This window comes from Macrosteles quadrilineatus, unplaced genomic scaffold, assembly GCF_028750875.1.
Source record: "Macrosteles quadrilineatus isolate MER2022 unplaced genomic scaffold, UCM_ALF_1.0 Scaffold_2__2_contigs__length_208266976, whole genome shotgun sequence".
In the NCBI taxonomy this organism is placed as follows: domain Eukaryota; kingdom Metazoa; phylum Arthropoda; class Insecta; order Hemiptera; family Cicadellidae; genus Macrosteles; species Macrosteles quadrilineatus.
The window spans coordinates 138,638,364-138,666,188 of record NW_026542595.1 but is presented as its reverse complement, the minus strand read 5'-3'; the positions used below and the strand labels follow the sequence as shown (position 1 = coordinate 138,666,188).

Here is a 27,825-nt window from a genome sequence, read left to right as displayed (position 1 = left end):
CTGAAAATAATTCAGTTATTAAATTTAATTAGTAAACCCAACTACTTCTCCGGTGGAGGAATCGTATGCTTATTTACCTAAATCGCCCATCAAGTGTTATTCAAATTTGCAATAGAGTTGCATTATATTTGTAGTCTAGCTACTGTCTGAGTGTGCCTTTGTAAATAATATTTGTCGAATACGCAAGCACAAAAAATAGTGTCTATGTTCGTAAACTATCGAATCATCAAAAATTAGAGAGGAAGTAAAAGTTTTGATTCAGTTAACTTTGTGAGTAAATGAATATAAAATTGTCTACATGGTGTGTATAAATTAGATGTGTACTACAGTCCGTGCTATTACGTTATGTTTTCTATGTGTTGTGACCTTTTCTTGTGGTACTGTAGTATTTACACCGTCACTAACTACTCCTGTGTTCTGTTGCAGGCTACTACCAGCCGGCCGGTCCTCTCATCTCCACACACCATCATCACCACCACTCTACCACCAGCGTCACCAAACTGCCACCCCCACCAACCCCTCCCCCGTCCTCGGCGCCTCACCCACCCTCGGAGACGTCGGACACCGAGGTGGTGCCTGCCGACAGTCATCCCCCGCCCCCCGGCTACCGCTACCCCGCGGGACAACCCTACAACTACGGCTACCAGTACTACCCTTCACCTCCTGCCAGTAGTCTGCAATACCCTGCACACAACTACCACCAGGACATCTGCTACCCGCCCTCTGGGTACCCGCCCGGCTACTTCCCCAAGGGTCACTACCCCCACGCTCCAGGGTACCGGAGATATGGTCATCAGTACTATCCTCCGCAAGACTTCTACCCCAATCCTCCTCCTAGCTCCAACCCGCCTTCCTCCAATAGTCAGATGATCGTGGCGCCGCCCTCTGGGGGGCAGAGCTCCTCGAACTTCCCACCCTCCGATGGCAACTATCCTCCCCCTCTGGATCCTTATCCGCCGCCTCCACAGTCGTACTACCCTGGGTATAGCGCTGGGCCGCCGCCCCCGTGCTATTCTACACACTCGCCGTCGTCGAGAGGGTTGTTCATAGGTGAGTTGATGGTTTGATTAACTGTCTCAAATATTAGATAATTATCGTAAATTATTCTTGAAATTCTCTATTTGACGTTTGTTTTGAATACTCTGAAATGTTATTTGTTTTTTGTAATATATAAAATATATATTTGGCTTGCCCAATCATTTCAATCTCTGATAAAAACTAACTACTATATTTAAAATAATGGAAATTAATCAGTTGGATTTGTGTTGGGTTTTTGAAAAATTTTTTTATTCCAAAAAACATTAAGAAGACATAGGATAAAATTATAATGGACACGTATTAAAAACAGACTTTAATACTTGCCCAAAAATATGTTTTTTAAGCCCTAAATAAATAAAACAATTTGTTGGGGGAGAGGTAATTTTTCCACAACCACAAAATACAACGTCAGGTTCCCAGATAGCACAAAAACATTATTTTCACGTGAAAAAAACGTTTTTCATTTTACATTTTCACGTTATTTTGACGTATAAAAATGGGGAAAATCACGTTATTATCGCGCGAAAATAACGTGCAAATTTCACAACTTTTCACGTAAAAATAACGCGAAAATAAAACGTGAAATTTTCGTTTTTACAATACGATATTTTCACATTTTACACTTAATATTTACGTTTTTAAAACGATCTTGCTTTTACATTATTTTTACGTGAAAAATATGATATTTTTTACTTTTTACATTTTCACTTTTTTCACGTGAAAATAACGTTATTTTTACATTATATGCTGACTGGGTCCAGATAGCACAAAAACATTATTTTCACGTAAAAAAAAAAACGTTTTTCATATTACATTTTCACGTTATTTTGACGTATAAAAATGGGGAAAATCACGTTATTATCGCGCGAAAATAACGTGAAAATTTCACAACTTTTCACGTAAAAATAACGCGAAAATAAAACTTGAAATTTTCCTTTTTACAATACGATATTTTCACATTTTACACTTAATATTTACGTTTTTAAAACGATCCTGCTTTTACATTATTTTTACGTGAAAAAATATGATATTTTTCACTTTTTACCTTCTCACTTTTTTTCACGTGAAAATAACGTTATTTTTACATTATGTGCTGACTGGGTTACCTGCTGAAAAATTTCAGCCAGTGTCCTGTACCAATGAAAATAACTCATTATTATTTTTGGGTTGTACCTAAGGGAGTGTGTTTTATCTATGGTTGTACCTAATAAATTGTTTTGATTTTTACCTTAAATGCCAATAAAGATACTACGTATTAACTAAACGATCCTGTTTTGCTTATTGCAATATTTCAATTTTGGTTTAAAATTACACATCTTTACAGATATAATATTAATTGTAGGCTATAGACTTTCCAAAGTGTTTTGATAACACACCATTCTATAATCAATCAACTTTACGCAAAAGTGCGCGACCTCGCACACATTCTACGCACTACACAAAAACACAATTACTCGTGTAAAACCGGTTCACGGTTCGGAACGTTTCGGCTAACCTCGTGCGTTTCCGCTGCTCGCACGGGGATTGGTGTCACAGTAGTTCTAAATTCTTTCCTTTCCCCACAATTCGCCCTTCTCAACTTGTGCGTTCTGCGTTGTGTATGACTGTTGTCAGTTTGTGTCACAGCTGTTTTTGTTGTGTTTTTTCTCGCGCGTATTTCCGTAGTGTGATCAGATTACTACGCTTTTAAAACCGGTTTCGTGCGGCGAGTTCGGAATTGAGGTTGGAAACGTGTTTTAAAACGTGGGAGTGACAGATTCACGTTAGAGTTTTAATCTTACCTATTTGTTTTCTAACCGAACTTAAGGCGACCTAAGTTGTAAACTCATGTTGTTTGAAAATATATCGGGTTATTTTGCCATATCTAATCGTAATTTTATGGGTAACTGTGTAAATATTGCGATAAATACACTCCGGATTAAGTCTAAGGGTAAGGATAGTTTTTATTACGTTTTAGTGGTTTAGTTCTGTATTTTTCCTAGTAATATCGGTTTTGTATAAATAAATCCCAGAACTTTCTGAACATCTAAGATTTTTAGATGGATTGCTTGCTCTTTTGACTGGGATTATTTTATCCCTCAAGTTGGTATCACTAAACAGTTGCTCCATAGACTTTTTTTATATGTAATAAAAAACAAAATACAGTTTCATCATTTTTACTTTCTCCCCCCTATACATACATATATGGAGAAATTATTGTTTTCGTCTTCGAGTTTGAGCTTTGTGTACGGATATATTCGTTTTGGGCCACTTCCCCCCCCTATACATAGTATATGGAGAGAGTATTGTTTTCGTCAAAATTGTCGAGTTTTAAGTAGATATATATCCGTTTTGGAACCCCCTGAACCCAAAAAATTGGTTTTCGAAGTAATGTCTGAGTGTGTATGTGGATGGGTACAGAGCTACAGACCACACCTTTATTTCGATTTTGATGAAATTTCTGTGTACTAAATCCACGATATTCTCCATGCGTTTTTTCATTTTTTTGAAATTTAGATTTTTAATGGTAATTTTTTTTGAAAACCCCATAAAATCAAATAAAAATCGGATTTTCTCGTAAATGGCCCAAACGATTTTAATTAAAAGTTAGTAGGCTGCCTATGTTATACTTCTTTTACATTATGAACAAAATGGTACAAATTCAATTTCAGTAAAAATTACCGTTCCAAAGTTATTGCAAATTTTGTTATTTTCCCATAAAAATAAAAAAATGACTTTTTTTTAAAAAGGCCGGTTATGATTAAAATTAGTATGTTACTGTCCTTAAAATTTTGAACAAAATAGTACAGATACAATTTCAGTAAAAAATACGGTGTGTGTATAATAAGTGTCTGTGTGTTCTGATTTTGATTAAGCCGGTTTTGATTAAAATTTATTCGATATGGTTCTTGTAATTATAAACAAAAATAGTGCAACCCTCCACTGCCAAACGATTAGGGTTCAAAAGTTATTGCAACCTTTGTGATTTTCCTATAGAATATCATAGTTACTCCCACCGCTTACCCATGATAAAGGTTGTTTTCAAGCTTATGGGAGGAATTATTATGTGTCAGTTTGCTGATACCGTTTATTTTAAAATGAAGGAGTAGTAGTACATCATTAGGAGTAGTTACTGTTTATACTAGTACAATTTTCAACCAATTTATGTGTGTTATACACAAAATATGATTAAAACAAATCTGCAAAATTACCAATATCTTTTTTAGTTTTTTTTTTTTTTTTTACTTGATAAACAATAACAATTATAAACAATGTATTCAAAAATCAAAAGTAGTGATTGAGATTTTAAACTTAGAAATTGACTGTTGTTCGAGTGTTAGGTTCCTTCTGATTACTGTATTCAAACCTTGACCATATATTTAAAAATGTTCGAGGGATTAATAAAAAAACTATTGTTTCACATAAAACATGCATACTTTGACTGAACTGGTGAAGGTAAAGTCAGTGGTTTATCCAGAAGGGGGGTTAGGGATTTGAACTCCCCTTGACGTTAAAACGAGATTTTTTTTACAATTAAAATATTTTTTTCACAATAAATAATCTGTTTTATATGTCTCTAAATATCCTAAAGCGTGAGGTTGCACGTTTAATTTTCAAAAATTTCCCAGGGAAGGGCCCCAAAGACAATTGAATTACCTTTTAAGTAGGTGTAACCCCCCCCTTTTTGGTCATCCTAGTTACGCCTATGGATGAAGTTAACAATTCACAAATTTTCTTTAAAGAAAATGAATAATCATATTTTTATATTAAAGACTTGAATCTTACCTAAACTTTGAATTATGGGATATCTAGTGAATTCAAATTCTTATGTTAGGCGTAAATGTCTTGTTCCACGATCCACGCCATACATAAATAAGATATGGACAATGGAAAATTAAAAGAGAACACCCACATCTTACAAAAAAAATACACTACATTCTAAGATTAACATTTTGATTGCTATATGTAGCAAAACTTAGTGTTTTTTGTTTACAGATGCCGCAGCTTACCAAAGCTGTCCTTGTCCAATGCAGTCGTGTCCAAAAAACGTCCATACTGGACCTCTTACTGGTGTCAGTAAGGGGTCTATGAAGAACCAGACGACACCACTGCCACCCGTGGCGCTAGCGCTGCCATTGGAACCTCCCGGGGCCCTGGGCCCTCCCAGCCCTGCTAGAGGCAGCGCAGGGATGCCCCCGCCACCATCACCTGCACTGGCCACGGCGAGGAACCCTCCACAGTCACCCCCCGCCAAGCTACCACCAGAGCAGACCGGGCTGCTGACCATCAGCAAGATGGTGACTGATGCAGTTCTACTAGCAGACCAGGATGCTGGCCTCCCATTGGCCGACTTCATACCTAAGTCTGAACCGATCAAATTGGAGGTCGAGGACATTGTCAAGATAGAAGCCACCGAAGAAGTTAAGTGTAACCGTAAAAGAAGAAAGAGCTTGAAAGGCGACGTTAAAAGACAAGCGGTCGATGTCATGACGGAATTGGACATCAAAGTGCAGCCAGACGATTTGGAGTTTCAGGAACGATTAGTGGTCAAAGAAGAACCGGAAAAAGACACAACGGAGAAATTGGTGGAAAAACAGCTACCTTTGTCGGACAATGGTGCGACAGTCAAAACGGACATTCCAGTGCTTAATGGGATTGTGAAAACGAAAAAAAGGAAATCAGTGAGTAGTGACAGTGAACCGGCTGCGAAAATCACAAAGTGTGTTAAAAGTGTGTTGAAGAAGAATGCGAAAAACAAGAAAGCGGAGGAGAATATCGCACCAGTTGAAACAGTGGAGGAAACTGCGAAAGTTTGTAGACAAAGTAAACCTGTGGAAAGGCGGAAATCTTCTTGTTCTCCTCACAAGACTGCTACAGCAGCGAGCACCGGACCACGGGACATCCCCACGGAGGAGAGTCCTAACACAGAGACAGAGGGCTGCAAGAAGAGGAAGGTCGTGCGGGGGAAGAAGACACAAGAGAAGACCAAAGCTGATCATCTACTGAGGAGCCATGGCAAATCAGAGGGTCCAGCTACGATAAAGGAGAGAAGATTATCAAAGTCAGGTAAGCTAAATCAAACAAATTAACATTATTATCTGTCCAACTTTAACCAGCAATCCTATTGGTAATGTATAGCTGTTTTAGTTCTTACTCCTTTAGTTTCTCCCTAACATGAAAAAGAAATTATGTAATTAGAAAATGATACATTTCCTAAAGTCTCAATTATATTTTGTGTGTTAAAGGTATATGTTTAAAATACCAAGTGTCATTTCATATCCAACAAGTTATTTGAATTATCAGACACATTGAACAGATCAATCTAGATCATAGTCATGTTATTAAATTTTAAAAAAAGCCCCCCAAAAACAAAAAAACAAAATTTTGATTTATTTTTTTATTTGTATTTTGATTTATGCAAAATGCATGTCTTGTTAATTAGTTTTAATTATCGAAATTATAGCTAGGCTATAATTTGTGATATTTTATCAGTCTCATTTGTTCATGCATCTAAAACATAAAATTATTTTGAATATTTAATCATACAGTTGATTTTCTCATGATTTTGACTGAACACTTCATCAATAACCAATCATATAGTCTTACGTTTTTTTACAAATATAGTTTGAAAAGTGAGTAAATATAAGTATAATTAGATGTCTACTTACAAACTGTTATCATAGTAGATGAAGTATATAATACAGAAGTATTATACCATCATAATGATACCAAATACCGTGCAAATACATAACTTACCTACCTGCAAATACATAAGCATAGGCCTACCTGATGAAATAAAGGAAATCGTCTCTGCTAGGATAAAATTTGTTGGTGTTAGAATTGATGACGACATAATTGCCAACCTACCAGAACTGGTGAAGAGTAAAGCATGTGTAGAAAGTTAAGCTTGAGATTATATGAGTCTCGTGCATGCTTTACAGTTGAGCCGCAAACCTTAACGGCTGATATTAACATGCAACATTCACTCACGACATTCATACTCGAGTTTACTACTGTAAATTTAAATACTCTCTTCTCATAGTGCATATCATTGAGTCAGATTTTATAGGTCGGCCTACTGAACAATGTTTTGTTTTTATATACCTAGGCTACATACCAGTACTATGCAAATTGTATCATGGTTTCCCTTCAAAGCATAATTTTCTTTGCACAAATCAGAATAAAAATTTATTAATACAACTAATTTGTTTTCAGCAACATATTTATTTTTCATACCTAGGTGATAATATTTTTACTTTACATTAATTTTCGTACACATTTATAAATTACACCAATTTTTTTGTCAATTAACTTTTATATTTCAAAACCCCTGAGTATTTCTAATTTACACTAATGTATGTCTTTTTACATTTGTTATATTTATATTTTATTTATTTATTTTGTGTGTTTTTACGCCAGTGGCATTTTTTACTTTTTGAAAGGGAACGGTCCAAACTCTGGTATTGTTACTATCAACCTTTTTGTTAGATAGCTTTTTGATTCATAGCCCAATGACAAATGGCATCTGGGTCTGGAAACTATCTCGGATTCGAACCAGCGACCTTCAGATTTGAAGGCGAGCACTATAACCACTCGGCTATCCAGACAATCACGCCAGTATATACCCTTGGTACATATTATAGCTTCAGACGTCATCCCTTCTATGCCTGTGTATTGCAATGTTACACCAACATAATTCTTTTTCTACTTTATTTTAATTATAACCCTTTTTTACAAATATCAATTTCTACTTAACACTAACACCAATTCTTTCCCATTTAATTTAAATTTTACCAAAATACTTTTTTTTATCTTTACACATATATATATTTATATTTTACACCATATTTCCTTCGTTTAACCCAAATCAATCCTATTGACATGTTAGTGCATATCTACCCCATCCTGAGTGTTCATCACAACCATGTGCCTCACAGGGAGTTCGCCAGTGCGGGGGGCCAAGAAGGCTGCAGCCCCCATACCACCCCCGCTAGACCCCTCCGCAGACAGCACCATCTCACTACCCGGTCTGCGTAAGTCTCTCGCTCCTAAGTGGTCCAACGGTTGGTCCTGGGAAGGGACTCCTTACATGGCCAAAGTCTTTACCAAAGTAAGTACTGTAACTCTCAATCCTAGTTTGTTTGCAAAACACAGATATAGAAATAACACCAGCGAACTAGACCATGAAGTTGTAAGTTACCGGAGCTTGACTATCCAATTAGAAAATATATGAGGAGTAGTAATCCCTGAGTAAACTATAGGTGCAGAGTGAAACATAAACATACAGGGTGACAGAAAAAGAATGCTGGAATTTTAAACGGCCAATTCTTGGGTACTATTCACGATAGCTAAACGATTGAGCAGTGTCAAGTGGTCGTTGGGCTCAAACCCCTGACACAAGTCGCCAGTACGACCTTTACGGTGCAACTTGATCTGTGGTTTGCAGAGTTAAAATAGATTGTTAAATTATCCAAATTTAAATCCACTCGATGATAAAGCAATTAGAAGCTGGTGTAATGAGTTTTGTGACAAAGGTAGTGTTTTGAAAGAACATTCACCTGACCTGCCAAAAACAAGTGATGACAAATTTGAAGAAATCCAACAACCCTGCATCAGAAACTTGAAAAAATCAATTGCCCAAAAAAGTCTTCAGTCGAACCTACATTCCATGATGTAATCAGTAAAAAATGTAGATTTTGTGACAATTTAGTTAAGACATCACAATCCGCTGATCTCCCTAATTGTACTGCTACAGTCATTGCCAATTTTAAGCTCAAATGAGATTGATGGTAATCTGAATTTAATCAGAGTATGAGAAAAAACTTTGTTCTTTTCCCTTCAATTTGCTGTTTAAATTGTGTAATTATCTTTAATAGTCCCCGAGCAACGGCCGTTTAAATCCTGCCATGTTTTTTTGGACGCCCCGTACATTGAAATCTTCTAAATAATGTTGGAAAAAAATTGAATATTAACCATACAACGGTTAACTGTTGTTTTTGATACCGCACTTTCAGCCCCACCGATGTTCCTTGTAGCCTGTAGCAATCGCAACGTCAACAAGTAATTTTTCAACATGTTCCCGGACAGTAATAAAAAATAAATTGAATATATAATATCATTGGATTCTACTCAGCAAATTGTAAGCTTGTAAAATACACAACTATTGCGATTGTGTGGTGAAATACAAAACATTGTGTTCATACTACCTCGTAAAATTATATAGCAGTGAAAAGAGCAACAATTTCTTCTTTACATTATTTTTTATGCTTCATTTATTGCTAGAATATTTCTTGAATTATTTGACACTTACTACATAATACATACACAATGTTGTCACATTATGACTGAGTAAATTTTACTTTCAAGTTTTACATTCAACATAACATGTAAGGGAAGTGAGAAAATCGAGTGATCGTAAACGGCCCAGTCGTGACACGGAGCCAAAAATAATCCTTGGTTCCGTTCTCAGTTATTTCTGGCCACACATCAACAAGTGTGTTTTCATTCATTCCTTCACATCATGTGTCCGTACTTACGTTGTCTAGACTCAAATTTTGTTTACCTTGTCAGGGGAAAATTATATTTTGTCCAACAATTTTCATATATGTTCTTTTCTTAGTATGAGTCCGATTATGTGTTGTTTGAATAAACCAATTTTGATAAGCTAAAAAAATTATCTTTGCTAAAAAAAATCTGAATATTTACTACTAGGCTATTTTGATTATTTTATTTCACAAGCTTTTATTTATCCTGTATACTTGGAATGATACACTGAACACATATGGAGGATTCTGTCATAGACTAACCAACACAAGTAGACTTCTCATCCCATTGTAAATTTTGAAGCTCGTTTTTCATGTCTAGTTCATGTACGCCACACTGGGCGCTAGTGTCGACAAAATTTTGTATCTATTATTTTAGGGTTAATTTCTTGATTTGTGCTTTACTGTTTGGTTAAATAACTAGGGGACAATTTATTGTTTATGATTAGATCGTATTATTTGGTTAAACGAGGTTTTAAATTACTGTAATAATGAGAAACAAATTTTAAACAAAACACGACCTCCACATAAACCGTACAGAACTAACAATAAAATTGTCTTCAGCTGTTCCATTAGGATGAGAAATCTACTATAGTTCGGCCGCTTAGAAAACGACCTGCGCGCTAATGCTAAACCAATGCTGGAGGAGATCGTTTTCTAAGCGGCCGACCTATAAGGGAGTACCTATGTTTTATCTATGATTCTGTTGAATTATCTAACCCTTGGTAATCTGTTTTAATTCTACTGTACTGTACATATGGCAGTATCCATCCAACTATCAGATATAATATATTCATTACTAGTTCAATCATAAACAAATTTGATATTTATAAAGGTTTGAACATTGACCATTTATTCAAAGCCCAATATCAGCTGAGTCCATTTTCAAAGCATCAAAAAGTACATTTCTTAGGTTAACTGGCGACCCAATGGTTATTAGACGAGCACTAAAATGTAAGCTACATCACTAAGCTAAAAAGTCAATTATACCTCACAACTCTTCCGTGTGTCCACATAAAAACATGATTACCACACAAGTAATCTTAGGTGATATTATAATTCATTAGAGACATTTTATTAACAAGTTGTCCTGTGTCAGATTGATGATGGAGCAGTGTTGCGGAAGTGCTACCCGGCCATGAGGCACGCACAGGGTGACGTGATCCACCCGCGGGACTGTATACTGCTCAAGTCTGGCCCGCGCAAGCTGGACCTTCCCTACGTAGCCAAGGTGGCCGCAATGTGGGAGGACCCTGAGGATGGTAAATTTATATATTTATTACATATTGTTGTGTCTTTACATTCTAAGGGTTGAAATACAGAATGATGGCCCAAGACACTTTGATTGATGATTCTTCGATAGTTTTTTTTTTTTTACCTCCACAACCTGTTACTGTAGACCTACTGGTGTGTGTGTGTGTGTGTGATCCAAAGGTTCAATTCAATTCAATTTAATTAATAATGGTAGGTTAGTCAAGACTGCAGTTATAATATAAAGAGAGCCACTGGTCTCCAACACATTGAATGTTCAATGTATTGCTGAATAGATGATATTGAATGTCGAATCCAGAACTGGTTGAATATATTAACTTATGTAGGGATATGTTGATACTACCAATTTGCAGGAGAGACGTATGTTGGATATTTAATGGAAAACGTGTAGTGAGAGAGATGATGTTGGATATCGAAGTTAGACTTTGTTACTCTAGAGATTATGTAGCATATTGAATTTAGTACCTATTGTTAGAAACTTGATGCTCAATATATACGTTGATATCGTTGCAGGAGAGATGATGGTGTCTTTGTTGTGGTACTACCGGCCAGAACACACGGAGCAAGGCCGTCGCTCGGACGACATCCCCGACGAGATCTTCGCCTCTCGGCACAAGGACACCAACAGTGTTGCTTGCATAGAGGACAAGTGCTTCGTCCTTACCTTCAATGAGTACTGCAGGTAATTAACCCTGGTGGGAGGGTAGATTACACACCTGATAGTGACAGAGAGAAACTTCTCAAAAGTGAAATGTGTGACAAAAACAAGCACACATAAATTTGGTGTGCTTGTTGTAAACCAAATCCTTCTCGGTATGCAAAATTCTTCACTACCTCACAATATTATGAGGGAAGATCTCCATATCTTTTTTTGTATTTAGTGTAGGCCTATGTTGCTTAACCCATCGGGAAAGGAATTAATGCGCTACCTGCAGCACCCTCGGGCGGCAATTAATTTTACCGAATTTGTAGACTTTTACTCTTAACTGCTATAGAAAGAAAACCTTAGGTAATAAATTAATAATTCTTTCACCATTTTGTTCACAGTAAAATTTCTCCAGAAAAGTGGTAATTGGATAGTCAAAGTTCTAAACTAAAAATAGATATATATATATATATATAAAGATTATAGAAATAAAAATTTTAAAAACAATATTTTGAAAGTAAACTTGATATACAAATTCCAAGATTAATCCAGACTCCAAATAACACTACTATTATAAAGTTCAATCGATTCCCTACGTAGAAAAAAAATCAAAAGTTGTGTACTTTTATAAGTAATAACATTTTTTTAAATTGTTTGTTTACCTTACTGCAGCTGATTTTTGGTGATATGTGGTTTCCATGGCAACACAAAATTGTTTGTTATTCGTTAAAATAAATGAGTAAATACACAAATCAAGAAGCAAGATATTTATAAACATTATAATAGTAAGAAGAAACAAAAAGGGTGAAAAATAATAATAACTAAATAACTAATAGCGCTGCCTAGCGGTGACACGAGCGGCACTCGTAAGTCGGCCGCCGGGCCTGCAGCGGTAATGGGTTAATCAGCTGTTGAGCCAATATTTTAAAGGTATAAGATATGTTTATCACCAGTTACATAGAATTGAAACATTTTCCAGTTTTTTACCGTTGTGATGGAAAATGTCCACAACAAACCTTTGAACATAACAATTTTATTTCAGCTGTAAAACTACGTGGTTTCTTCTAAACTCTTGCAGTCAGACTAAGTTTCAGCCCAGAGGAGGTTGAAATTTCCAAGGAAGGAGCGATTATGAGGCTGAAACTAAAGTAACCAGTGTCTGACTGCTGTTAGAATTCACTCATAGCCTAAAGCTGACAGACCGAACGATTTGAAAGTCCTGCAAAAGGCTCATAAGTTTACGTAGGCACGTAGTTAGTTACCTGTACTGTACTCCCACACAAATCTGTGAATCCTTGACAATATTTTGGAATAGTTCAACTTTTTTCTGATGTTATTCCCGCTGTAAGAATGCAAATTCTATATCAGCTGTTGTGTTTTAGGTACCGCAGGTCAATCCGTACTCAGGATGAGGGTCGGGGATGCAGCGGGGCTCGTCTAGTACCCCTGCCTGAGGGTAGCTACCCCCGCCAGCACCGTCAGCCCCCTGGCCGTGTTGCCCCTGACCTTGTGTTCTTCTGCCGCCGTGTCTACGACTTCAGACAGAAGAGAATTCTCAAGAATCCTTGCTGAACTCTTCCACCCTCCTCGAGCTAGTCTTTCATCACTTTTTGTTATACGATAACGGTTAGTATGAGATTAAACAAGTTTCTTGAGTGAAATTTAAGTTTTAACCTATATAGGAGGTCTTGAAATGTCCATCTCTGGCTTCTAAAAAAGCTGGGACCTCAACTCTTATTTATTTTTCTGCTGTGAACAATGTCCATACAACTTTGAATCTTTCAAACTTTCAATCACAGCAGTTAATCACTGTGTTGCTCTGGTAAAAATTTATTTTTGGTACAAGCTGAATCTAACTAGTAAAATTGTAGCTATCCCCGAAGATGGATTTCCACACATGTTACCGAAAGTTGGCTTTTCTTAGATTATAGGTTAATTTTTGTACTTTTTTAGTCAAGAAATTTCAAATCCTGTCAAATTTACAGTATCAAAGGTCAATTATTATTGTAGTTGAATCACTGTGATCTAGCAATTACCAATTACATTAGAAACCTAATACATTAAGATGAAATACTTGCCTTATACATCTTTTTTTTAGCTGGGTAGCGTATACCATTGACTATGTATACAATATTCTAAAACGTTATTGAAGTCTATTAACAATCTTTTCACATAGACTTTAGCTATAAAGGTAACACTTAAGAAACGTACATCTATTTACAGTAGAACCTCGCTACTTCGAAATTCAGAGGAAAGAAAATATATTTCAAATTATAGGAAGTTTGAAATATAGAGAGTTTGAATTATAAGTTAGAGGTCAGAATAAATAAAATTTAAATTATGGAGGTCCCAGTTTTAAGTGTAGAGGGTTTGAGAGAACGTATACTAATGGACATCACATTGTGGGAACATCAATAAGAGCGTCAGTTCATGTTTCAATGGGCATATCTTTTGTTCTAAATTCGAACTACAGAGGCCTAAGGATGACGCAGTTCGAATTAATTGTAGAGGATGACTTCAAACTTTACAGGTAAAAATCCAAATTATAGCAACTTAATTTGAATTGTAGAGGCTCAAGTATGTGCAAATTAGAATTAATGGTGCTTCATTAATTGTAAAAGTCACTTCGAATTATGAGTATACTATTTTTTTATTTTAGAGGTTTTCTAAGGGAACAGACAAACATTACTAATTATAGAGGTTTTCGATTTATCAAGGTTCGAACTAGTGAGGTTCTACTGTATTACAAACCTCCTCATTCTTGTGTTTGACAATATTTGTTGTTTTTGCAGGTACTGACCTATTCAACCTGGGGCGAGACCCGTACAAAGCATCACCTGTGTTAAACCCCTAAATGTCTCACAAAATATACTAGAGTAATTTGTATATGTTGATCAACCTTCATATATGTATGTTGTTTGAATTAATGTACGTATACGTGATCGGATCATGATTTACGAGGTGGTTTTGATGTATTCCGTACTAAATAGAAAATATTTTACTAAAATTTATCAGCAATAGTTATTTTAATATATATTGGATTGTGCTAAAACTAGTTTTAATTTACTAATAGTCATACTGATTCCCAGTATTAGCCCGTTTGGGGCAATAGTTTTAATTTTTGATCATTATGACACCAATATTATATCCGATTCGTGCTAGATTGTTTGATGAAGTTAGATAAAGTACCAGTTAGTCGTAAGAGTTTGCTAGTAGAAGACCAGTAAGTGACGGTTAGGACAATTTTCATTTATCGATTTTGTGCTTGAAATAGCAAAAGTTACTTGTTATACGTTTCAGCCGAAGTATTTTATGTACTGTTAAATTTATTCTGATTGTTGTGATATGTAAGCGAAATAATCAAATAGGTGGTTATAACTTAAATTACATAATGGCAATATGTATGTGCGAGTTTCATGATACAAACTGACATAATATGTTCCTATCCAAAGTGTGATGCTTCTTTTCGCAAATGTGTCAAAATTGTGATTCGGTTGCTGAATGTCTTATTAGAGTTGTTAATGTTATTGTGTTTACTTTAAGAATGTGACATTTATGGAGTTTGATAAGTAATGTTGGTTGAAAAAAAACAAGTTTGGAAATGCCATCTTTCAATACTTTTGTCCATTAAGGATAAGAAAGAAAAAAAAAACTTAGCCTCTTGGAAAGCTACCTTGTGTGAATTGCTAATTTCCTTTAAATTGAACAACCTGTTCAACAAACATATGAAATCTTAGAATATCTACTGGCACTAGTTGCTTGACAGAAATTATCACTCTGTGCCTAGGGAAAATCTTTAAGAAGCTTATAATTACGCTAACAGTTTTTTTTTTACTGAACTGAAAATAATCCACGATGGTATTGCACAATATATATCACAAAAATATTAAATGGTGTTAATTTGTTGAGGCAATAGTCACCAAAGATGTTTTGTGGATTTATGTTTGAAACATTGTTTTGCCAAAGATAAGATGAGTTTGAAATCTTTTTTAAGTTTGGAATAATATTTTTAATGGAAATCCAGGGGTTTACATAATATTATTAAAATACAAATTTCGTTGTTTATACCCTTTATCTTGCTTGTATTAAAATATAAATGTCATTCAAATAATTTTTACTACATAATTTTTGCTTTTAATATTTAATTTGATAACAGTTTGATATGAGAAACGTTTTGTTTGTAGAGCAAGTGCATTTGGATTTTTATCATGTTTATTTTTAACCTTATATTTATTTTGTTGTTGTTATGATGATCGCCAAATAATCACCAATAATCGCCAAAATAATGAAATAAAAAAAATTGTATGGAGTAAAATCTTTGATTAAACTCAAAACAATTTATTTAAACAATGAAATTGTTATAAATTGAAACACAGTAGAATAAAGATGTATTTTGTAATTTTATTCCATCTTAGTTTTAAGTGAGGAATAAGCTTAGCTTGACTCTAACTGTTACGTTTATAAAGTGAAAGAAATGTAACTACTAATTTCCACCATTTTGAGTTATAAACAAGCTTTACCTGTTTAAAACAGTTTATAAAATATCAGAAGCAGTATAGTTTACTGATCTATATCATTGTCAGTACCAATTATCGTTTATGTACTTTTTTGTAAATGATGGCATTATTTATTGTTTTGTTTGTAGATATATCTCGTTATTATTTATTACTACTTTAGTAGCACAGTAATGTTTATTTTTATGTTTTTGTTATTAATGTTGACTATTTAGTTTGTTAGTTCTAACTATTAGTGCTCGGACCAATAACCCTAGTGGCCAGTCTAAGGCCAGAATTAAGTTTCATTTTGATACTTTTACTCCCTGTTACAGAAATGCTAGTTTCAGAGGGAAAGACATGAAGATGTCAATTCAACCAAAGTCGTTGTATTATAGTACTTAGAGTTACGCTCGCAGAAGTATGCGATTGCGACAGTGGTATATTTTTTATTACAGTGTTGAGAGATATCGGTGTCAATCTGTTTTCGTGTCGTGTAAATCCGAAAATGAACAAAAAAATAAAGTAGATTGTTAGAAAGCCTTCTTAGGTGCCTTTTTGCATGCCTTCAATCCGTGCAAACTAAATGGTGTGTGAAAAGGGTTTGAAAAGTAAAATATAAATATATATTATGATATATTCCATGTATTAAATAAATGTACCAACACCCGTGAATCATGTTTTATTTCCTCTGTTCACTCAGTACTTTTGTGGTTGTTTGTTTTAGTTTTTATTATGTCATTACACATAGCCTCGTCTATGCAAAGCTTGCTCAACAATGTGGCAATGTGCTGGACTTGGTAGCAATCGCCATAGTAAAAACATACGTGTACCCATTTAGCATTGTGCTACAGGGTTATAAGTAGGCAAGGACTACGGTGTTGCCACTTTCGTCTTGCTGTGGCCTTATATTGTAGGAACCTATGCATTGCCACAGCTTGACATCATTGACCAAACAGAAGAGAGAGAGAGTGCTCTCAAAATGTAAAAGATTTGAAGAAAAGAAAATAGATAAACTCGGAATAGAAAAACCAATTATTTTAACATACAAGAGTCATGTTTTAAGAAAGTAAGCGGGCAGCTGATTTTGCGGCCCTAGGGATGTAAAAACCTGCTCGGTCCCCAAATGACGATGACAGCTGGCATGGCCAGCAAAACTTAACTTTCAGCCACCGCAACTAACGTATGTAAAACAGCTAAGGTGAATAGGTAATATAATTAACCTATTTATTAGTAAACCTTATTACTTTTTAATGCTTTTGAATGGGATCACATAATTTGTCCGAGTTTTCAACTGTCCAAGTTTGTTAAAAATCACAAAATATTTGAAAAATCAGTTGTCCGAATTTTGAGAATATTTCAAAAGCATTATAATTAACAATTACATATGTTTGCTGCTACAAGGAGGGGTAATAAAGTGGTAGCAGCCATCATCGGTAACAAACCAGTGGCGTAATTTTACCAAATCCTTGGGTTGGGGGACAAAAACCGTGGGGGGGAATACCCCCTAGCAAACAGGGGGGTCCGGGAAAATTTTGCAGTTTTGAAACAATAAAATGGGTTAGGCCTCAGAGTAATAAAACAAAATTTTTTGATTAATTACTCTGAGGTTAGACCTACCTTTTTGTTTTGTGTTGCTTTGAGTTCTTGATGTTTTAGTTTCCTGACCACATTTCGCCAAAGGTGTGGCAACAGTGGGTTCCAAGGTCGCCATAGTTTGAGTTTAAAATGTCTACTTGCTCATGACAAAGACAAATAACAGGTGAAATGAGAGGTTTTTGGACAGTTGGACACAGATACATTGGCTTTAGAAAGTCAGTAAACAGCTTTTTTAGGAGGATATGGCCGTCCGTAGCCTACAATATTTTTGAGATTTATGAATGCAATCGTCATTGTTAGTTTCAAAAATGTCTAAGATAAATGGGGAAATGTGAGATTTTGCACACACTTATAGACGTTAAAACTGGCTGTAGAAAGTCACCTATAACGGCTTTTAGGAGGATATGGCCGTAGTCTACAGTGTGTTTTGAAAATCATGAATGCAATCGTCATAGTTTAATTTTTTAAATGTCTATTTGATCATGGCAAGCAACAGGTGAAATGGGAGTTTACGGACCATTGGGCACGGTTTTAGGTGTTAAAAATGGCTTTAGAAAGTCATCAAACGGCTTTGAAAATTCCAAATTTTCCCGGGGGAGGACCCGGACCCCCTGCTTTATTGATGGTGGGTGCTCCCACTGTTATCTTATACGAAGTACAAATAAAGAAGCGCATAGTCATGGAGTAAAAGGTGTATCGTGTGTACTATAAATAACCGATCATTCATTCATTAGTCATTGCCAACGAATCATTTTAAAATAAACAATAAAAATAACCAATTATTTCCTGATTGAAATCCCATAGTTCATACTTTTCCCAAATTATATGTTTTTCTTTTAGTTTTGTCGGGCGGAGATGAAATACTAAGGGAGTACCTATGTTTAATCTATGCTTCTATATCTTGGACCTTTGTTGGACTGAGAGTGTCAGGGGGATGGACGGGTTGCAGTGTGGATTTCGATTTCCCGGAATTGTTGTACCTGTGACGTTGTACAACAATGAATTACTTGCAAAAATTGTTTTTTAGGATTTGACAGGAGAAAATATTTGTATATATTCGCTATTTATTACAGCATATTATTTGTTTCTAGCCCAGGATCCTGGGGGGGGGGAATACCCCCCTGCCCCCCATAAATGACGCCCCCGATATAAACACTAGTGTTTAGGTTTGTATAGTAAATGCCATTACTGAATTTGATACTAGACATAATATTTGTGACAAATCTATGTATCTACGTGTCTACTTGCTTGCATTACACATAACAGGTGAAATGGGAGGTTTTTGGACAGTTGGATACAGATATAGACATTAAAATAATGTCTTAAGAAAGTCAGTTTAAACAGCTTTTAGAGGGGTATGGCCCATCGATATACGGCCGTAGCCTACAATATGTTTTGATATAATGCAATCGTCAGTTTTAAAAATGTCTACTTGGTCATGACATATAAATGGAGTAATTGGAGGTTTTCTAGACGTTAAAAATGGCTTTAGAAAGTCAGCAAACGGCTTTGAAAGAAAATTCCAAATTTTCCACACCCCCCAAGCTCTCGGTAGCCCCCTCCTTGACAAGTTCCTAGAACCAAATCAAAACTAAATTATCTTTTTAAGTTATAAACTTCACTAAACTGTATTTTTGAAAGAAGGAGGATTGCTGTGATACAAAAATTTAATTTCATTATAAGGTTTTTTTTTTTTTTTTTTTGTCCTTAGGACGCTAGGCACGAGCCTGGGATTGTTTTTCACATTACTTCAGGCTAGACCTAGGGGTTACGGCATTATCACTTAGATAAAATCCATTGGTGATTTGGCGGGGATCGAACCCGGGACCTCAGGGACTGAAGTCCCGCGCTCTAACCACTACGCCAGCTCGCTCCCCTGTAAAAAACACTATAGTTTCAGAAACTATAGTTTCATTATAAGGTAGTTACGCCACTAATTTAAATCACTTTTACTAGTTGTGCAGCTACATGGTTAAAAACCATAGCTGACCCATTAAATGGCCAAACATTTGCCAACTAGACAAAAAAAAACTGTTGTTACCTTTTGACTTTTGAGGTCTGTCTGTGATGTGAGTGAGTTTGAGTGACAGACGACAGAGACGAGACGAGACGAGTCACGGCCGCTTATGTTGATTAAGATACTGAAATACTGACTGTATGTAATTCAAATTCACGAAGTGTTGCAGTATTCAGTATTGCAGTCGTAGCACAGTGCTACTGTGAGTATCTTAGTGAGTGTTATATTTATAGAGATTTTATTTTAGCCTATTTATTTTATTTTTGAGATAGGTAAACTTGTATGTATACTTTTGTGAATAAGGTATCATAATTATTGAATTGAATTGAAACCTTCCGTGGTTTTAAGTAGGATAAGTTTTTTACCTACGACCGTTTTTTAAAGTAGCCATTTCAGTCCAGTTCTTAGAATTGAAAAGTTTCACTTTACAGCTGTTTACTTTCATATCAGCATAGTTTTTCTCATATCCACACAGGTAACGGACCAATGAGGTTCAAGTATTGAGAGAAAAGAATTAAAATTGTAATGCTTCGAACGTCAACTAATCAGCTGATCAGTTGACCAATTTAATTGTTTGTTGATCCGACTTGTTCATGTTGATACTCGCGTATTCTTAATTAAGTTGGTGGAAGTCCAAAAATAAATGAAATATTTGCCAAATTGTACCTGATACAATATTATTTATGGTAAGAATGCTGCTAGCAATGTAATATTTAACGAAGTTTAACAAACACGTAATTACAGGAAATCAGCTGATTATACAACAAGTCGTTCAGTGGCAATGACAATACACGAAAACATAACCTCTCTAAAAAGTTATCAGTAGTGATTGTTAGTAATTAAATCCAGATTGATAGTAATTAAAAAACGGTCGTAGGTAAAGTAGTGTACGCAACTCGCGTTAATAGTCTTTACGACACTCGTAGAAGTTTTTAAATTTTCTACTCGTGTCGTAAAGACTCACTTAACGCAATCGTTGTGTAAACTACTATATACCTCTTATTGGGGGGTCAATCCCTGGGTACAGTTTCAACTGGGCTATGCTAATATTGATTGAAACAATCGAATTGAAAATATTGATTAATAATCCATATTTTTTTAAATATATCTATTATGAAACTATCATAACCTAACCTAACCAACCAAACTTGCTGATGGTGAAAAAATCGCATGAAGGTTTACTAATCGAATCGATAGTTTCAATCAATATTGGCATAGCCCAGTTGAGAAACTGTACCCCAATCCCTGGCAGATACAATAGAAATTAGATGATAAATAAATGACAATGCCGCACACTTAACAAAACAATCGCCATGAACATCTTGTTAAAAAGAATCTCGGTAAGGACTTCTAGCCTCTCTCGGTTCTCTAGACAAATGCTGGAGACGAGAGAAGAGAAGCCGTGCTGAAACAAAACAATCGTCACGAACATCTTGTTAACCTCTCGGTAAGAACCTCTTGCCTCTCGGTTCTCTAGCTAGACAAATGCGAGAAGCGAGATACAAGAGAAGAGAAGCCGTGCTGAAACGAAACAATCGTCAAGAACATCTTGATAAAACCTCTTGGTAAGAACCCCTCGCTAAGCAAAAATACAATCAAAACGTCTCGAGAGGTTCAAACAATCGAAACGTTATGATTGTAACATCTCACAGTCGCGCATCTCTAGTATAGGACTAGCTTACTCAACCTTGTAGATTCCACCTTTCTTTATGGTAACTTAGTTAGCCTAAGTACTTTTTGGTTAAAAAAGAATTGCCTTGAATTTTATATTTTAAAGATAGCCAAATTTTCAGTGTTCCTCTTATGTTGACGATCAGAGAACATCAGAATTAGAAAAATGTCAGATCTACACAAGTTTCAACCCAATTTTATGATTGGCTGTGCATCAGCGTCTTATCAAGTGGAAGGTGGATGGAACGCTGATGGTAAGCTTTTTATTTTTTCATTTTACTTTTACCATAAATTAGCTTGGGCTGTGGCTTTGATCATTTTTGGATGGAACATTTATAGGCTACTAGATAAGCCACAGATAAGTAAGATAGGCTACAGAGGATAGTTTGAAAATTGGAAAAGCTTAAAACAGAAGGGTAAAGGTGTTGAACTTTTCAAGGACTATACTCCGGGAAATAAAAGTATTATTAATAAAGAAGGCTTGTCAGAATCTGAGTGGAAAGACAGTATAAAAATGATTGCAAATGTGGTGCCAGTGCGTGTTCTCCACGGCAGAAGTCAGGGCAATAACCGCTGCAGGCATGCCTGTGGTGAGATTGAAACCCTTGCACATGCCCTTGGCTTCTGTCCGTTTGGTGAACTTCTAAGAAACACAAGGCACCACAAAATAAGAAGTATCATAGCAAATGCCTTCCGAAAAAGGTATAATACATGGGAAGTGCAAGAAGAAGTACACTGTCTTTCTTCTAACGGAAGCACCAGAAGAGTTGATATTTTATTGATTGAAAGAGAAACTAACAAAGGCATAATTCTCGATCCTACAATTAGATTTGAAATAAACATAAATCAAGCTAACGAAGTTAATGAAGAAAAGAAAAAAATTTATGATTCTACCTTTGAATATTTCAAGCAAAATTTTAAAATTTCGAAAATTGAGGTGATTGGATTGTTTATTGGTTCTAGAGGAACATTATCAAAATTTTTTGTGAACTTTTGGAAACAATATGATTTGGACAGATCCTTTTTGAAAATTATTATTCATGAAACATTAAGAGGTTCATTGGCCATAATGAGAAATCATCTATATGGCAAACATCAAAATTAATCAGTCTTATAGCTGTATAATCCTTCGATATTTTATAATCCTTCGATATTTTATGTGTACTATTTTTCTGTGTCTTTGGCAACCTTATTTTTTAAGGCAGAGGTATTTATTTTTAACAAATAAATTCTTTTCTCTCTACATATTTGACTGTCGCACAACGTCCGAATCTCATCATGTCCAAAAGGACAGTAACTGAAATAAACATACTCTTTCAACAAGCTCTGGACATCATGAAACAGCACACTTTACACTCTTAAAAAAAGTTGCACTTGCACCACGTACAAAGCTGCTGCCAGTTGTAAGGTGTCCAATAGCTCAGCGCTGTCCCACAACGTTCATTATAGAGAATGAAATGAAAAACTATAAGATTGAGATACTGGGTCTAAGTGAAACGAGGTGGAAAAGCTTTGGAGAGCTCAACACGCGGGAGGGAAATACATTGATTTAATCAGGGAATGAAAATTAAGATGCGCACAGACAAGCAGGAGTGGTAATACTAATTACCTCGAAGGCAAAATCAGCTTTTACTGATTGGAAACCAATCTCAAAAAGAATCATAATGGCGAGATTTAAGACCAAAGTAAGACAAATAACAATATTGCATTGCAATGCCACGACTAAAGAAGCTACGGATCATGCGAAGGACAATTTTTACAGTGAGCTAGAAATAGTATACAATAGAATTAATAAACAGGATATAATTTAATTGTTATGGGAGAAATGGGAGAGGAGCGGACTGTGGCAGTGATCACCATTTACCACACTAGTTAGATGAGGTTGATATGTCACAATATGATAAAAATGAGTGATTAGTCAATACTCATCGCCGGCCGGAAAGACCATGCATTAACTTAATTTGTTATCAGTATTATAATTTGGCCAAATTTTAGTTCTATGTTATCGTGTCTTATCATGCCTGTGTTTGTGTGTTAAGAGTTTAGAAGTTAAATAGTGGTGGTCAATTTGGGATTACGTAGCTAAAAAGGTCTATCATTAAAGTGTAATAATAGACTTAAGTTCTACTAACAGTCCTTGGTAGCTATCTAATCTTAAAAGATAAAATGACTACCACTATTTGCTTGATGGTAATGGCAACACTATTTGCTTCTTTTGGTTTATCCAATGATGATGTTGAGTTGAGTTACATAATCAAAGTCAATTAATTTATATTCTACAACAACTGAATGTCTTTGATATCTATTGTAATTTGAATAGTACTAGAAATAAAGCTATAAGCTACATGAATCTATCAACATAACTAGGTTTTATACGGTTGTTCCTCAATACCGTAATCTGAAAGAAAAGATACGGGGAGAGTCTTGTTTTGTAAATATGATTGATAAAAACTAAGATACACAACGGCAGTATATAAGATTTGCAATGAAAGTTAATCAAATTAATGAATACCTCACTGCATTCAAAGGTTAAAATGTCGGATTGTCTTCCGCTTTTACCAGTGGCGGCTGGTCCATAAGGACGGACATAATATGTTTTTGCAAGAGATAGTACGCGGGGACTCAGTAGATATGAGTCCAAACGCCAAACCTGTTATATAAACTGCATGGAAAAGTTGCCCAATCACAGCGCTGCGCCAGGCTCTAATGCAATAGATATAGGGTGTTTGGGACTCCATCCAAACAGTAGTTCTAACTATTGCCACAACGAGCGCTGAGCGCTGTGATCTAAGTGTCAACAACACCATGTCATCAGTCAAAAGTGATTCGTAGAGCTTAAATGTTCATCAAGCCGGCATTCTAGGTGTTAATTAATATACTAAATTGTTTCTCTAGAAGTGTTGTTCAGAGATGCTAATGAATTCTGTTGAAAATATTTCTGCAAAGTGTGTGAGTGGTGAGGACAATTAATTAATAGTAAGACAACGAAGATAATTATGAATAAAACAGTTTACATCCAAAAAAATTGCCTAAACCAACTTTTAAATAACTCGATTTGTTTACCTTCAACCTAGACCCTTCCCTGGTAAACTCCCAAAAAAATTGTTTTGCGTCCTTCTACTTAACCCATCAGCCGCCACTAGCTTGTTCTCTTCCTACTAGATTTGCTTACATGCAGAGGGTGAGGGAAATCCATGTTACTGCAGGTTTGTTTTGTTTCGGTCTACAAGAACTAGTTTCGGTGGTAAGTCGGACTAATTAGTAAGAAGGCAATTATACTTCGTGTCGTTTAAAAAATAACAGTAAATTTAAAAGAAAGGGAAGACACAGTAAACATTGGCAGGGAAACAACTGAAAAAATATTACCTAGGCTAGTAAAACTTAGTGGCACTTAAGTTAAGTTTTCAAAATCATCATTGTATCTTTTGCAGTTTTAGGTTCTACAAAGTGTAAATTCTATTTGATAATTTAATTTGTAATCCTCACCATGTTCTAATGCTGCTCTAACCCAAATTTATATAGGCTATATTACCCAGTGAGTGATAAAAACCCCTTTTGTCCAACAGACAAAGGAGAAAATATTTGGGACTACATGACGCACACTCAACCAGACAGTGTTAAAAACAAGGATAATGGCGACATCGCGTGTGACTCGTACCATAAATATAAGGAGGATGTTCAACTCATCAAAGACATAGGGGTAAGAAACTCTGGCTTCATAAGGGTTCCTTGAACAATCAATTATTCAAGTACCTATGATAAAAATATAAAACTTAGTTGCCGAGGGGGTAAAGTGCTCGTCGTAATCCAATGGTTTCCAATGGAACAATTTTAAAACTTTTTGATAATATGACTTGAATCCAGCTGTTCTTGATATTTTTCTTATTCTTTAAAGACGGTGACACACTATCGATCTTTTCCCCGAACAAGACCCCGAACCGAGCAGGGAGAAGGGAGAAGGGAGGTCGAAGGGAGGATGTTCGATAGTGTGTCACGGGTCCGTACACCGATCAAGACGCCGAACAAGACATCAGGCCGAGCAGGGAGACGAACGCTCTGGAGGCGGTTTTTTGGCGAAAGATCAAAGAAAAGATCGGTCCGATGTACGGTCCGATGTACGATAGTGTGTCACGGTACATTTTTGCCCCGTACATCGTCGCGAGCGCCGCACCGAGCGGCCGCCTGCGCTAGCATTGATAGTTCTGATTTAATATGGCAATTAAACTCTTTAATTGGTAAAATAAATAAATGTTGGGTAATATGTTTCCGTTATATATTATAATCATTTAAGATGTAATGTTTGTGGTTTGTTTGGTCAAGGTTGAAAGTGTAGAAACCGTTAAATCAATTATATCATTAATATTAAGGTTGAATTAAGTAATTGATGTTGACTTAAATTCTTTCAAAAATAATATAAACATTAATATTATTAAAGGCAATTAAAATGATCATTCTGTAACGTTATTTCAATGAATAAAACCAATAGAAATCAATAGATATAACCAAGCATCCTTTCTAGAATATTTTATTTTTGCGACAAGTTTTCAAAATGCGACTTTTAACAATAATTTTTATGTTATAGAAACCTCCGCGCTCTCACTCACACACACTCTCTATCTCTCTCCAAACTTCCTTTTGCCGCGCTCGGTAGAATTCGTCTGGTCTTTGTCATGTTCGGGGAAATGTTCGGAGTAAAATTTTGCTGATATTTATCTCCCTTCTCCCTTCTCCCTGCTCGGTTCGGGGTCTTGATCGGGGAAAAGATCGATAGTGTGTCACCGCCTTAAAACATTCTAATAAAGTAATCATATTCGTGGATATTTAGCTGATCATCTCATTTCCAGCTGTCCCCCATGCCTCATTTTTGTCTTAACACATCGTGGTGTATCGGAACTATTTACAAAAATTATTAAATTGATCAACAAATTGTGGACTTGCTACAATCTAAAAAGAGGCTTTGATGATCTAGTAGTACTTTTACTGCTCTGGGATAATCTCAATTGGTAACTTAAAACTTTATTGACGTCCGATTTCTAACATATGACTGTAGTTGACAGATTGGTACCTTTAATCTGGGAGCAACAGAACAACAAGCGCTATGGATATCACAGTAAGCAAGTTAATGTTCAAAGGAGAAACATGTAGCCTGCCGGTATTTATTTTGTAATCTGCACTTTTTAAACCTTTTTATTTTCATACCATGCTAATGATGTGTTAATTGTTGCAGTTTGCTCACTACAGGTTTTCTATTTCCTGGAGTAGAGTTTTGCCCACCGGTCATGACAACGTTGTCAGTAAAGCTGGACTTGCCTACTATCACAACCTCATCGATGAACTCAAGTCGAATGAGATTGAACCTATGGTTAGTGTTTGATGTTAACTATAACATAAGCCTACCGTTTAAAATTTTGATATGTGAAATTACCAAAAATGAAAAGGATAGAACATGAATGACAGGTATGTTTACCTACAACCGGTGTTTGGGATAAATAAACTTGGTTACAACTAGTTTTTTTCATATAAACTAGCATTTTTAATTAGAAAAGATTCACTTTACCACATTGTTTACTTACTTTTTAGCACTAGTGTGGTAAATTAACGAACCATTAGGGTTCAAAAGGAATGAGAGAACACAAAATAAAATTGTAATGCCTCGAACGCCAAATTATCAGCTGGAACTAACCATTTCAATTGTTAATCTACAAACTTCTTCCGGAAACTCACACATTCTTTCCCCTAATATTAACTTAAGGATAAGCTAAGCTAACCATCAGTGAGTTACAGGAAGGTTTATAGAAAGATTATGAAAATGTTGTAATGTAATATAATACCGTTGTAGGTAATTAGTGTAAGCAACTTGCGTAATTAGTATTTAGGGCACTTTTAGAAGTTTTTCTCGCCAAAGTTTTGTAAAGACTATCTTTACGTGATCGTTGCTTAAACTACTATTAAGTTAGCCAAGAAGCCACAGATTTTTTTTCATACACTGGATATCAAAACTCACTTAAACAAAAGACAATAATAACATCTATCAAATTTTTGTATCTTCCTTTATCTTTGTAACAGGCCTGAAATTCAAACTTATAGGTACACTGATATTTGTAATCTCATTCTTTTGATTGTTTGAATCACTTCTACACTTTCTCTTCTCCACATCCCAATCCACCTCTTTTGTTTGGTGTCCATAAAAATACTCGACTGTTTCATCTCAATCAACATAAACTTGACAATCACAATAACATGCGTTGATTAAAAAAGTTAAAATTTGTAATTGTTTATATAGGCTAAACGTTGATGTCACAATTGAAAATTAAATATTGACTCCAGAACTTTGAATGAGTTTTAAAATTAACTCTACAGTCTTGATTTCAGCAAAAAATAGGGTAAAAAATTAATGTCACAAAACATTGTGGTGTGACGGATAAACCTCAATTAGTGTGTGCATTGGCTTATTACAGACTGCTAATGTAAACAAACCATCGTAAAAGCCAACTTACAGTTTCATTACAACTTCTTTTTACCACGTTGTTTCTTTTTACAACTCGGTTATTTGGTACAAGTTAAAAA

The 27,825-nt window shown here is 35.4% G+C and overlaps 2 protein-coding genes across 6 annotated transcripts in view; both read left to right on the top strand.

The window, feature by feature from the left end:
* LOC128987739 (uncharacterized) overlaps nucleotides 1-16,646 on the top strand; it is a 282,377-nt gene extending 265,731 nt beyond the window's left edge. For all 4 annotated transcript variants that reach the window (XM_054408744.1, XM_054408745.1, XM_054408746.1 and 1 more), the window contains 7 exons: nucleotides 427-1,050; nucleotides 5,014-6,084; nucleotides 7,956-8,128; nucleotides 10,660-10,822; nucleotides 11,346-11,514; nucleotides 12,861-13,104; nucleotides 14,271-16,646. In XM_054408744.1, the coding sequence (XP_054264719.1) occupies nucleotides 427-1,050; nucleotides 5,014-6,084; nucleotides 7,956-8,128; nucleotides 10,660-10,822; nucleotides 11,346-11,514; nucleotides 12,861-13,050 (2,390 nt within the window). In that variant the 3' untranslated portion in view covers nucleotides 13,051-13,104; nucleotides 14,271-16,646. The remainder of the gene's footprint in view (nucleotides 1-426; nucleotides 1,051-5,013; nucleotides 6,085-7,955; nucleotides 8,129-10,659; nucleotides 10,823-11,345; nucleotides 11,515-12,860; nucleotides 13,105-14,270) is intronic.
* Nucleotides 16,647-19,659: 3,013 nt separating this feature from the next.
* Nucleotides 19,660-27,825, top strand: part of LOC128985957 (myrosinase 1) — a 42,360-nt gene continuing 34,194 nt past the window's right edge. The window contains exons 1-4 of one of the 2 annotated variants that reach the window (XM_054405965.1): nucleotides 19,660-19,789; nucleotides 21,381-21,512; nucleotides 24,825-24,958; nucleotides 26,486-26,620. In XM_054405965.1, coding sequence (XP_054261940.1) covers nucleotides 21,425-21,512; nucleotides 24,825-24,958; nucleotides 26,486-26,620 — 357 coding nt within the window. In that variant the 5' untranslated portion in view covers nucleotides 19,660-19,789; nucleotides 21,381-21,424. Of the gene's footprint in view, nucleotides 19,790-20,182; nucleotides 20,274-21,380; nucleotides 21,513-24,824; nucleotides 24,959-26,485; nucleotides 26,621-27,825 lie in introns of those variants that run through there. The other variant, XM_054405966.1, reaches the window with a different exon arrangement.